This window comes from Nannospalax galili, unplaced genomic scaffold (genome assembly GCF_000622305.1).
Source record: "Nannospalax galili isolate Female #2095 unplaced genomic scaffold, S.galili_v1.0 scaffold788, whole genome shotgun sequence".
Lineage (NCBI taxonomy): Eukaryota > Metazoa > Chordata > Mammalia > Rodentia > Spalacidae > Nannospalax > Nannospalax galili.
The window spans coordinates 1691874-1705449 of record NW_008359996.1 but is presented as its reverse complement, the minus strand read 5'-3'; the positions used below and the strand labels follow the sequence as shown (position 1 = coordinate 1705449).

Sequence of the window (13576 nt, the reverse complement as noted above, 5' to 3'; positions counted from 1 at the left end):
ACGGAGCGCTCAGCGCGCAGGAGGGCGGGCGGGGGGCGCGAGGACACACAAGAGGCTGGAGCGTGCGCGAGCGTGCGCGCGCGGCCAGCGGGAGGGGGAGGCTGGAGAGGGACTCTGGAGGGAGGAGGGACGAGGAGCCACCAGGCAGCCCGAGTCGCCCCGAGTGCGAGACCCCTGAGACGGCCGCTGATTGGCTGGCGATGGTGCAGGTGGTGGGCGCCCGGGAGACAAGGCGGCTTCTCTCCCCCCACTTCCAACGATTCTACCCCCCACTTCCCTCCGCCAGCGGCCGTTATTGCACGCGCACGCGCACACACCGATGTCGTAGCTGAGCGGGAGAATGGGGAGCGCGCGTAGGGGGTTGCAGCGGGGCGGAGCTAGACGGAGCGCGCACCCGCCTAACGGTCGTTGTTCTTGGGCTTGCGCTTCAGCCTTTTGATTCTTCTCGGCTACCGTCCTCTCCCTATTTCAGCGGTTTATTTACAATCCTGTGCGTTCGGGGGTTTCCCAAAGATGGCGGCCGGAGAAGTTTCCCGCAGAGTTCCAGGCGGATCACAAGGGCAATTATGGCTCCCACCCCAGCCCCGCCTCCCCCCTCCCAAATGAGGCTGAAGCGCAGAGTTAAAACTGTATTTACAGAATACGCAATTATACAAGGACTTGAAGTGGGGAGGGGGAGTTGAGAGGAGCTGGTAGTCAGGGACCACAGCGCGGGCCGGCAGCCAAGCTCAGGAGGTTCGCCTGCAAGGAAGGGGAGAGCTGTTACTGCAGGGACGGGCTGGGAGTGCGGGCACGACGGGCAGCACACTTACCTTCAGGAAAGACTCCATCTGTTTCCCAGAGATGCCCTCCACACGTTCCAAGTCTTCCACCTGGCTTGACAACATGGAATAGGGAAGAAGTAGAGGGGGAACAGGGATTCCCACCCCCACACCGCCCTGGCTACTCTGATTACCTGACTGAAGGGGCCGTGGAGCTCCCTCCAGCCCACGATGAGCTGGGCCTTCTTCTGGCCAATGCGCTGCAGACTGCGCAGATCTCTGGCCGAGCCTTTATTCAGCAGATCCAGTATTTTTTGGCGCCCATGGGCCAGTAACTCTGGGCTAATCTGTAGTTCCCAGCAGTCTTCAGAGGCCTTTTCCACTGGCTCTGACACTTGAGAGGACTCCACCTGAGATGACAGAAATTGCTAAAGCCCATTGGCCAACTAGGCACCTACCTCTCTCCCCCATCTCCCCTCTGGTCACCTTCTGAGTTACAATTTTGTCACAGTTGTATATGAGTAGCACCTTTCTCATAGTTACTAAGATTCAATGAATTGGGGCTGAAGAGCTGGCTCAGTGGTTCTGGCTGCTCTTGCAGAGGACCCAAGTTCAATTCCCAGTACCCACATGGTGGCTAACAACCATCTGTAACTCCTGTTGGGGAACCCTGCTGCTAGGGTTGTAGTCCTCCATGTCCGGATAGCTCTAAGGGGCTCAGTGCTATATGAAAGGACTCCCCTTCTCAGCAGGAGGCCTCTTGCTCTCTACCTGACTTACCTGGAAAGGGCTGCCAAGCGGGGTGGCTGACATTTGGAACATGACCTTTGGCATAGTTACCTGGAGTGAAAACTACCCCCAGGTTTTTTTCTATATGATAATTAGGCATTGCCGGGTATTGGATGATAGGAAACTACTGCCACATGTAAATAAAGCATACTGTGACCCCCCTTATCAGCTGAAGCATTGGCTACTGCCTCCACACTACATTTTCCCTAACCCCCACTGAATAAACGGAGCTGTTTCACTGAGTCTGGAGCTGTTTGTATCACTGAATCTGCCTCCTCGGAAGGGCTTTCTTCGTGAGTGCTCACTGGCCATCCTGACCCCGTTCATCGCTTCTGCTCCCTTTGTCCTCATGGACCGGTGGCCAACGACCCACAAGGAAAGAGAGAGACCCCACACAGTTCCAGGGGATAGGACACCCTCTTCTGACCTCCACGGGCATTGCACAATACGGGTTCACTTACATGCACGCAGGCAATATACTCATAAACATTTTTTAAAAAAGGGATTCAGCCGGGTGTGATGGTGCAGGCCTTTGGTCTCAGCACTTGGGAGGCAGAGGCAGGCGGATCTCTGTGAGTTCAAGGCCAGCCTGGTCTACATAGTGAGTTCTAGGACAGCTGGGGCTACACGGAGACCCTGCCTCAAAAAGACAAAAAATAAAAATAAAAAAAATAAGAGATTCAATGACTGAATGTAATCTGGGACTGCAGTTCAGTGGTAGAGCACTTACACTGCATACTTGACCTGGGTTCAATCCCCAGCAGAGGAAGTGGGGGCAAAGGACTTCAGAGAAGACAGTAAACACCTCCCCTGTCCTGTCTGTTTGGGGGTAGTTCTAGTGGTATTTTGGGTGAAGAGTAATGTCAGAGATTACTGAGTGCCCAAGTCACAGTTCCCTTTGCACTATAGTTTATAGAGGGCAGGAGCTAAGCTACAAAGTACAGCCAGCCAGTAGCCAGACTGAGGACCAGAGGCATCAGGAAGAAAGAAAACTGACAGGTGGTAGACACCCATTCTTAGATACACCCACATCATTGTGTTTCACTCAAAATACCCAAGGCATCATATACAGAAGGGTTACTCAGCTGGAAAATTTGTAAACAGTGAGACAAAGTGCCCTGCCTCTAGAGCCCAGAATTCCTCTCCAGGGTGTGAAATACAGCCTGAGACCCCAGCTGACCTTTCTTTTGCGGCCTCTCTTCTTCAGGATGTGGATTTCAGTCTTTGGGGATGCTGCCTGCTCCTGAACTGAAAGCAAGAATTAGAGTCAGCACAGGCCACTTTTCTCATTCCCTGGTATGCTTCTTTCTCCCATTTCTGATGTCTCTAGCTCTCCTTCAATCCTGAGCTTTTGTTGATTCCAGGTGGCTAATTCTTTAGGTTGAGACAGGATCTCATTCTTTAATTGAGGCTGACTCTTGTGCAGCCCAGACTGGTCTCAGGCACTCAGCAACCCTTCAGGCTCAGTCTTCTGAGTGTTGGGATCACAGGTGTGAGCCACCACACCCAGCCTCCACTGTCAACACCCTAGGACAAGCACTCAGGACTCCTTCAGATCCTTGTCAGTCATCCCTGGCAGTGGGAGAACATGGGTGGCATGACAACAGCTGTTCCTTACATCTCTTCACTTGTGGGGTATCATTTATCTGGGTCTTCCTGGACCCTGGAAGTAAACTTACTCAGTTGCAGGGGCATCACCACAGCCTTTTTCAGGGGTTTTGCCCCTGTGACTGTACGACGGGGAAGGGGTCGGTGCACTGTGAGAGAGTTCTCTTTCTCCTTTGGATCCAAAGCCTCTTGGGCCAGGACCTTGGCCTCCAGTTCTTTTTGCTTCATCTTAAGCCTCTGTTGGAAAGGATCAGAGAGAGATGACCCAGACTCAACCCCATAGTAGTAGAAGTGGTCCAAGAGAACAGATGAACGACCAGTGAGACAATCTATTAGGAAACGGTAGAGCTCAAGATAACTAGGGCCTTTCTTATGATCAGGGGTTGCCTAGTGGTGGAATAAGCCTTCAAGCAAGATTTTTTTTTGGGGGGGGCACCAAGCACGCATGTGGTGCAAATACATACTTTCAGGCAAAAGACTCATGCATGTAAAAAATAAATTTTGGGGTTTTTTTTTTTGGTCTTTTTTAAGACAGGGTCTCCTTGTAGCCCCAGCTGTCCTGGAACTCACTATATAGACCAGGCTGGCCTTGAACTCACAGAGATCCACCTGCCTCTGCCTCCTGAGTGCTGGGATCAAAGGCATGCACCACCACGACTGGCTCAAGCAAGATTTTTAATGTGAGGAGTAAGAATATTCAAGCAGGGGCTAGAAAGATGGCGCAAGGTGAGCTCTTGGCGCCTGTGCAGTGCAGTCCCCTCCCTTTCTGTCTCCGCTGCTGCCCTGGTGCCTGTGAAAACGGTTGTGGCCAAGGGGAGCAGAAAAAAAGGTTTTGACATTCACCCTTGACTGCACCCACCCTGTAGAAGATGGAATCATGGATGCTGCCAGTTTTGAACAGTTTCTCCAGGAGAGAAAGTGAATGGGAAGGGAAGGCTGGGAACCTCGATGGAGGGGTTGTCACCATCCAAAGGAGCAAAAGCAAGATCACTGTCACTTCTGAGGTGCCTCTTTCCAAAAGGTATTTGAAATATCTCACCAAAAATGTTTGAAGAATAATCTACGTGACTGGTTATGCGTAGTAGCTAACAGCAAAGAGAGCTATGAATTATGTTACTTCCAGATTAACCAGGATGAAGGGGGGGGGAGTGGGGAGGAGGATTAAAACGCATTGATCTGGGATATTTTTTATGAATTCATGAAATTTAGGAACGAAGAAAAAGAAAGCCAAGCGTCATTGTGCACACCTTTAATCCCAGCACTGGGGAGGCAGAGGCAGGTGGATCTCTGTAAGTTCTAGGTCAGCTGGAGCTACAGGGAGACCCTGTCTCAAAAAAGACCAAAAAAAAAAAAAAATGAAAGATGGCCCAATGTTTAAGAGCACTTGCTACTCTTACAGAAGACCCAGGTTCAGTTCCCAGCACCCACATAGTTGCTCACAATGGTCTCTAACTCCAGTTCCAGGGGATTCAATGCCCATTTCTGGTCTTCACAGGCACTACACACGTGGTGCATACTTACAGGAATGGAAAAATACTCATACACATAAAATTATTATTATTATTTTTTTTGGTCTTTTTGAGATAGGGTCTCTCTGTAGCCCCCAGCTGTCCTGGAACTCACGATGTAGACCAGGCTGGCCTCTAACTCACAAAGATCCACCTGCCTCTGCCACCCAAGCGCTAGGATTAAAGGCATGCACCACCACACCCAGCTTAAATCTTAAAAAACAAATTTCAAGTAGGCTAGATATGGTGCTACATGCCTTTAATTCCAGCACTAAGGAGGCAGGCAGATCTCTGAAGTAGACCAGGCTGGCCTTGAACTCAGAGATCGGCCTGCCTCTGCCTCCTGAGTGCTAGGATTAAAGGCGTGCACCACCACGCCCACGCGCGCGCGCACGCGCGCACACGCGCGCGCACACACACACACACACACACACACACACACACACCAGAGAACTTCTAGAACAAGATGAAAACTTTAGCCCAGCTTCTGTGTGCCCTTCTCTGTCTGAAGATACTAGGAATGGTTCTCAAGGCTGACTGGAATCTTAGACCATCTTCCACAACATTTACCTCAATCTCCAAGTCCTTTTCCTCCACTGTCTTAATGAGTACCATTCGCTCTCGCTTTGGGGTATTCAGCAGAGGTGTCCCTTGGCTTCCCTGAGAGCCCAGCAAGCGATCCAAACTCAGGAGGCGCTCCAACATGGCTGGGTCCATATTGCTTAGTTTCTGTAAGGGGCTGAGCAGACAAAGGTTATTCCCTATCTCCCTTTTCTCTTATCTCCAGCAGCAGGATTCTCATTATGCCTTAACTTGATGTATGCTATTCCAAAATCCTCATGGGCAACAGTCTGCTAGCCTCTTGGTATAGTACCTTTTTTAAAAAAGATTCATGTGAATGGGGCTAGAGAGATAGCTCAGTGGTTAAGAGTACTGACTGCTCTTGCAGAAGACCTGGGTTCAAGTCCCAGCACCCTTATGGTGGCTAACAACCATCCGTAACTCCAGTTCCAGGGGATCTGACACCCTCGAGCATTGTAAGATACACATGCAGGCAATACACTCATAAACAGAAGATAAAATTAATAAAGTATTTTTTAAAAGATTTATGTGAATATATGCACCTGAGTATATGTATGTACATCATGTGCAGGCAGGAGCCCATGGAGGTCAGAAGGCTTCAGCTCCTGGAACTGGAGTTACAGACAGTTGGTAGTCACCATGTGGGTACTGAGAACTGAACCCAGACCCTTTGCAAGAACAGTAAATGCTCTTAACTGCTGAGCCATCTCTTCACTCCTAGAGTACGGTGACTTTATCAAGTAATCTCTCAGGGATGCCTGGACATCAGACAAGAAGAGCAACTGCATGCCAGTTATTGGGGCTCTACCACACTACCCTGTTCTGGAGGCACTCATGTAGAAAGGGAAAAGAGGGAGAATGGGGGCTAGGGAGATGGATTGGCAGTTAAAATACTTGCTATGTAATCAAGAGGACTAGAGTTTAGATCCTTAGAATCCAGGCTAGGGGTATGGTGGCCCACCTGTAATTTTAGCCTCAGAAGGCAGAGACAGAATGTCCTAAGCAAGCTGGCTAAGGGATACTGGCTTGTAACAACAAGTCCTGGGTTTTACTGAGGGACTCCCCCACAAAGAGTTAGGTAGAGAGCAAGGGAGGGAAGAGTCACAGCATCAATCTTGGACCTCAACACACACATGCACATATATATGTATGCATGCCACATACATGTGAGAAAGAAGAAAAAGAGACAGATCAAAATAGGCTGAGAGATCAAAATAGGCTGAGGGCCTGGCCATCTGGAAAGCAAGTGGAAAGCTTCACAAAGAGTTCCTCATTAGTAGGGATGTGAAAGCCAAAAAAAAACAAAAAAACAAAAAAAAAAACCCACGTAAAATGCCAGTCCTTACCTAGTGGGTGGTAGCAAAGTCCTGGCTACCTGAGCATTAATACCTCTGCCTGGAATCTTTCAAAGTCAAGTTGATTAAAAAACAAAAAACTGGGGCTGGAGAGGTGGCTCAGTGGTTAAGAGCACATGCTTCCACAGAGGACCAGGGTTTGGTTCCCAGCACCCACATGGCAGCTAACAACCATCAGTTCTAGGGGATCCAGCACCTGCCTCTGACCCCCTCAGGCAGTGCGTGCATGCAGTACACTTACATTCAGCCAAAACACTCATACACATAAAAATAAGTTAAAAAAATTAAAGTCAAGTTAATACCACCCTTCTCATGATGCCGAGTTCATTTGTTTATCTTTGTCACAGTGAACTCGTTCCTCAAGGCACGCCACCACACCTGGAGTTTGTCCTGTTCTTTATCCACAAGTGCCTTAGGAAAGCAGCAGCAAGCAATGTACAGTAGAATAATTTATTTTAAAAAATTTTATTATTTCTATTTTATGTGTATGTGTATATTGCCTGCATATAAGTGCACCTGTTGTCGTGCAGTGCCCCCAGAGGACAGAAGAGGTCATAGGCTCCCCTGGAACTAGAGGTATGGACAGTTGTTAGCTGCCATGTGGGTGCTGGAATTCGAACCTGGGTCTTCGGCAAGAATAGCCAGTGCTCTTAACTGCTGCGCCATCTCTCCAGCCCCATTTCTGAGCCTGCCTTTATCCAGAATGCCAATTTGGCAAAGCTCGTTTGTTCACACATAAGTGTAAGTTTCAGACTGTGCACATAGAATAGGGGATCAGATTGAGCATTTCAACTATAATACCCTAAAGCAGAGTGTACAGTGATCCTTGCCTTCTCAAGTCACCTCTGTTCAGCAGTCTTGGCACTTACACATCTTAGAAAGGCTTTATTTGGGCTAGGAGTACAAACAAAACAGCGCTAAGTTAAAAGTGCAACTTGCTTCTTGGAGTCAGAGAGGATCAAGAGGCCAGACAGAATGCACAACCACTGAAGAGAGGTGACTAGGGATTAGCATACATTGGGCATGAGGTAGTAGGACCATCAGAACTAGGATGGGAGGCCACACACAAAAGGGATTTAAAAGAGGCTTTGTTGGGATTGAGAATAGAAGCAGAGTGCTGGGGCAGCAATTGGCACTTCAGAGTCCTGGAGTTGCTGGCGTCTAACACACAAAAGACTAACTTGGCTTTGCTCTCAATCCCCTGGAGCCAATATCTGAACCAGCAGAAGTGCTCATCCTCGAAACAGTGGCCCCAAAATGTGAGGTTTTGCTGACAGAGTAAAATGGCTGGAAAATGGAATGGGAGGGGGTCAATAGCCCAAGAAGGAGACCTCCCTAGGTCCTGTGGATTAGCACAGAAGACAGGTTGATCTTAGCATTTCAATAAATTTCAAGGTAGGACTTAGTGAATTCACTGGAAGAGTAAGTACACAGATGCTTCTGCTCAAGGAGCTGAGAAGCTAAGCCGTAGTGCGACCTACAGGGAAGGCCTGACTACTCACCTTAGCTTCTGGGAGGCAGAGGCTGCTGATGCTGTAAGCTCAGGGTTCCCAATCTCTTCTTCCTCAGGGCCTCGGGCTCTCTTTGCTTCTGATGGGCCTAGCAGTTCTTTCTGAGACAGCTTAACAGGTGCCAAGGCTGAGAAGATTAGAGGGGACATAAGAATCAGAGTAGTCAGCCTTAGTGCTGGTGCTTGGTGGCTTCAGCATACTCCTCCACCTCTGTCTTCCTAGTCCTCACCATGAAGCTGCAGACTCTCATTGGTGAAAGGTCGGTTGATCACTTCCTTGGACCTAGCAGCAAAGTTAAGTGCAGAGACTGTATCCAGGTAAAAACGTCTCTCAGGGGCAATGTTGGCAATGAGGATGCTGTGGGCTGAGCCACCCAGAGAGTCCTGAGGGGTGGGGATTAGAGTCAGATTCCAGCTTTCCTACTCCTTGGCAACACCTCCTTACTCCAACCAACAGGTCTAAGAGCCACCTCCTCCAGCCCCCTTTAACCCAACATGAGTAGTCATAACCTGCAATAGACGAGTGAGCTTGCTGTCTCTATAGGGCACACGAGGGAGGCCCTGATTCAGTGCGTCTACCACCTTGCCCAGTACAAAGAGGGAGGTGTTGATGGCTCCACTCTCTTTGAGCCGAATGCCCTGGTTGCCTGTGCGCCGGTTGTCCTCTGAGCCAGCCAAGTCAATAAGGTAAAGTTTTCCTTCCCGCTGGCGAAATGGGGCCAGACGCTCCCGCTGATCCACCTAGGGGAAGAGCAAGGGGCCCAGGCTTAGCTTACACTGCAGGGGCCTATCAAGTCCTCCCATCTGTCAGTGGACCTCACCTTGACCAGGAGTACGGCATGACTACGGGAGGAACGTTGGTTAAGCCTGGTAGCTCCCACGGTTCGATTTCCACTGGCTGGCAAGAAGTGCCGCTCAAATTCAGAGAAGCTAGTGATAGGCTTCTGTGTGAGGCCTGGAATCAGGATGTTTCCTCGACAGTCTTCTCGGATGACCAGGTCTCCTGACGCAGGGTCCAAGAGGTCTAATACCTATGAGCAGTGAGAGCAAAGCCCATTTCTCCATGCACAGGCTGTGTATTTCATGGAAATTAGGCTTCTTTTCTCTACTGGATTCTCAGAATTGTTTTGTAACCCCAAATTCTATCTTTCCGAGCCTCAGTTTACCATATTAGAGTAGAGCTTCACGTTCCAGAAGGGTATCTGATTACTATGGACACTGTTTTCACACCTCCACCCAGAGATAGGTCTCACCTTTTCCTGGTATATCTCTAAGTAGGACATAGTGACAGAAAGGTCCCATGGCCGGCCCTCAGCACCTTCTTCCCTTGTGAGCTGTAGGAGGTCCATGAGAGCTCGGGGAATCACTCCAGGTTGCTCTGGGCTGCCCAGCATTGTGTGTGTCTTCCCTGGGGAAAGAGTAGAGAACACTGTGAGCTTTTTCTCTGTCTCTCTAGCCCTTTCTGATGCACAGTTCCTTTCTGGCTCTTACCTGCCCCAGTGGGCCCATAAGCAAGCACACTGGCGTTCTGCCCTTCCAGCAAGTGCCTTAGGATGGGCTGTACTGAACCCGCATAGATGTCCTGCTGAGAACTCCTCTCCCCGTAGAAGGCATCAAACCTGTAGGTAGGAAAAGCAGGTATTAGTGGGGTTTCCAGTTTAGAGTTGAAGTCCCTATCCCTTTTCTTACATAATAGCTACTCTGTATTACTCTGTATTGATGTTAGGGAAACTGAAATGATTCTGATGTTGCTGCTTTTGGCGGTTTTGCAATCTGGGGATAGATTACTTATACTTTACAATGATTCAGAAACAAAAATGAGAACATACTAGAAGGAATAACTGACTGCTTGGAGATTCACCAGACAGAGGGAAAGAACAACACAGGAACCAGACATGCTGCAAAAGGGCAGTTTCCCAATGTTTTTCTTGTGGTAGACATGTAGAAGGCAGGATTGTACACTATAAGAGGGTAGATAGAGGGATACAACATGGCCTTTTTTCCCCTTTTCTTAAAAGATTTATTTGCCTGGTGTGGTGGCGCACGCCTTTAATCCCAGCACTTGGGAGGTAGAGGCAGGTGGATCTCTGTGAGTTTGAGGCCAGCCTTGTCTACATAGTGAGTTCCAGGACACCTGGGGCTATAGGGAGACCCTGTCTCAAAAAGACAAAAAATAAAATAAAAAAATTTATATTTAAGTGTGTTTGTATAATGGGTACATGAATATGAGTGCAGGTGACTGCATGGGCCAGAGGGGTTGGATTCCTTTGGAGCTGGAGTTACAGGAGGTTGTGAGCCACCTGACACAGGTGCTGGGAACTAAACTCAGATCCTGTGCAAGAGCAGTACATGCTCTTAACTGCTGAACCATCTCTCCAGCCACAAGATACTACTTTTGACTGGCCTGGATGCAAACACATCTATACCCCATTCAATACATTAACATGGAGAATTTAGTACATACTGACAGGAGAAGGCCGGAAAGAAACTGAAGCCAAATGATTAAGGGTCTGAAAATGGAGCCAGCAAACTTTGTGTAAAGAGCCAGACAGCAAATATTTTAGGCTTTGTAACCATGTGGTTCTTTTCACAACTACTTCACTCTAAGACTAATTAAGCAGCTACAATATGTAAATAAATTATAAACCTTTATTTTCAAAAAATCTGAACTGGGCATGGCAGCACACATGGTGATCCCCACACTTGAGAGGTAGAGGGACGAGGACCATTATGAGTTCGAGGCCAGTCTGGGTTATATGAGAAGCTGGTCCAAAAAACCCAAACCAAACAAGTAAACAAACAACAACAAAACAAATCACTTCAGGTTGGATTTGACCTGCAGGCTGTGATCTGGTTGCCCTCTACATAAGACTACCAAACCAAGAAGTTTGAACTTTAAAACCCCCAATGGAATTTTACTTTTTATTTTTATTTTATGTGTATGAGTGTTTTGTATGCATGTATGTAAGGCCTACGCATGAAATGCCTATGAAGGTCAGGAGAGGGTGTTGGATCCTCTGAAACTGGAGTTTCCGATGGCTGTGAATTGCTTTATAGGTGCTGGGAACTGAACCTGGGTCCTCTGCAAGAGCAGCCAGTGCTCTTAACCACTGAGCCATCTTTCCAGCCCCCTATTTTTAATTTTTTTTAGTGCTTTTGAGACAGTGTCTCCCTGTAGCCCCAGTTGGTCTTGAACTCACTGTAGACCAGGCCAGCTGTGATGGCCCCCTACCTCTGTCTACCAAGTGCTGGGACTAAAGGTGTGCACCACCATGCCTAGCCCTGAAGGAATCTGAAAGCAGTCGCCCTCTTGTGTTTCACCCCCAAATCTCAATGGTCTCCGACTCTATGCTGCTGCAGCCTGGCTTGGCTGCCTAGCCCCTTTTCCAGAACGTATTTGGAACATCCCTGCTCCTCTCTGCTGCTACTTCTTCCCTATTCCAATTTCCCCCACAAGACTGACATCTGACTCAACCTCTAGTCTTTTTCCATGTGTATACCATGAACATCTCTTGAATGAAAAAAGGAAGGTTTGGGGAACAAAATTGTGCTAAGCAAGGAATAGGATCCTGAGAGACAGGTCTCAGCAACTTTGCGAAAGTGATAAGGTAAGCAGGCCCAGGAGAGGAAAGTGGGCTGAACCTTACTGATATTTGAGGGTTTCCTGGTAGTTTCTCCAGTTGGCAACCTCAAGAGAGCAGCTGTCTATGCCTCGCACGCAGGGGGGTTCATTTGCTCCAGCTGCTCCATCCACAAATGGCCGCAGTCGTACAGCCACCCTTACTCGAGCTGGAGGTGGGCGCCGGCCAGTCCCTACCTTGCTTAGATGACAGCGACCAGCTCCTGGAGGAGAGAAGACAAGTTTTAAGTATTAAAGTTTGGTGATGGCAAGAGGAAGGAAACACCAACTTTGTTTGGAGGCCAGGGCCACGTCTCACTTGAAGGGAAGCTCTTTCCACCCTGGTTGTGCTGAGGGTGCTCAAAGCTCATCCCAGGTCTTTTCCTACTCTACAAATAGGTTAAATGGGGCACAAAACAGTTCTCAAACTATAATATATACACAAATAAATGGGGAAGAACTTGTCACAATTTGGATTCTGTGTCAGTCTCTAGGGTGCTATCTAAAATTCTACATTTCTAACAAGGTCTTAGATGCTGCCGCTACAGAGCCCATTGTAGACTATCAAAGCAGAGACCAGCATCCCACAGGATTATCCCAAGGATTAAAAGACTTCACATTTGACCTTGACTGAAACCAAACAGTAAACTGCTGGATTCTCTGTGCTTCTATTTATGAGGTTTATTTTGTTGAAAAGCCACAGAAACAGAAAATTTCTTCCACCTTCTCTCCTGAATACCAACATATGACAGAAAAAAGGGACATTATTTAGAAAGGTTGGACAGAATATGAACATACAGGCCTTGTCAAGTTCCCCGTAGAGAATGCATTATCATTGCATTACTATTATTATTTTTTTTGTCTTTTTGAGACAGGGTCTCCCTGTAGCCCCCGCTGTTCTGGAACTCACTATGAAGACCAGGCTGGCCTCGAACTCACAAAGATCCGCCTGCTTCTGCCTCCCGAGTGTTGGGATTAAAGGCGTGCACCACCACACCCGGCTTGGTTTTGTGTTTTTAAGGTAGGGTCTCATGTAGCCTCAACCTCACTATATATTGAAGGATGACTTTGAACTTGTGATCCTCCTGCCTTCATGACCTGAGTGCTGGGATTGCAGACAGGTGCCACCACACCTGGTCAGTTTATTCAGCGCTAGAGATTAAATCCATGCCTTCATGCATAGTAGGCAAGCATTCTACCAAGGGAGCCACAGTCCCAACCTGTATCTGAAGTCTATAATACATGCTTACACATGCACACACATACACCTCCCTAAACTTTTAACAATGATTTTCTCTTAATGGAAGATCCTGAGGATTTACTCTGTTGCTCAGTTCTATAATGCTATAATCTTTATATTTAAAATGAAACAAAACAAACCAGTAACAAGTCTGGTACGTTATAATCTCAGCACTTAGGAGGCTAAGACAAGAGGAGTGCCACAAAATTGAGATTAGCCTGGGCTACAGGATGAGACTCTCTCAAAAAACAAAAGCAAGCAGTTAAGAGTGCCTACTGTTCTATCAGAGGATAGAGTTTGGATCCCAGTATCCTCATTTGGGCAGCTCAGAAACACCCATTACTCCAACTCTCAAGGGATCTGATGCCCCTCTGGCCTCTGTGGGCAACTGCATTCATAAGTACACATGCACTCACACAGACAGTACAGACACACAGAAATCTTAGAAAAAAAAAAACCCAAAAGTTACCCCCCTCCCCAAATAAGCAAGTGGAGAATGGTGGTACACACCTTTAATCCTAGCACTTGGGAGACAAAAGGAGGCAGATCTAAGTTCAAGGTCAGCCTGGTCTACATAGTGAGTTCCAGGCCAGTTGGGGCTATA

At 48.1% G+C, this 13576-nt stretch overlaps 1 protein-coding gene and 1 pseudogene across 1 annotated transcript in view; one reads left to right on the top strand and one right to left on the bottom strand.

Moving 5' to 3' along the window:
- The window catches only part of LOC115068576, a 7377-nt pseudogene extending 2959 nt beyond the window's left edge, over positions 1-4418 (top strand).
- The window catches only part of Kif22 (kinesin family member 22), a 14715-nt gene continuing 1755 nt past the window's right edge, over positions 617-13576 (bottom strand). The window contains exons 2-14 of the mRNA XM_029559031.1: positions 11761-11956; positions 9605-9732; positions 9367-9521; positions 8935-9144; positions 8624-8854; positions 8344-8497; positions 8106-8241; positions 5237-5405; positions 3230-3395; positions 2731-2798; positions 956-1171; positions 813-872; positions 617-741 (exon numbers count right to left, since the gene is read on the bottom strand). Of these exons, the coding sequence (XP_029414891.1) occupies positions 697-741; positions 813-872; positions 956-1171; positions 2731-2798; positions 3230-3395; positions 5237-5405; positions 8106-8241; positions 8344-8497; positions 8624-8854; positions 8935-9144; positions 9367-9521; positions 9605-9732; positions 11761-11956 (1934 nt within the window). The 3' untranslated portion in view covers positions 617-696. The remainder of the gene's footprint in view (positions 742-812; positions 873-955; positions 1172-2730; positions 2799-3229; positions 3396-5236; positions 5406-8105; positions 8242-8343; positions 8498-8623; positions 8855-8934; positions 9145-9366; positions 9522-9604; positions 9733-11760; positions 11957-13576) is intronic.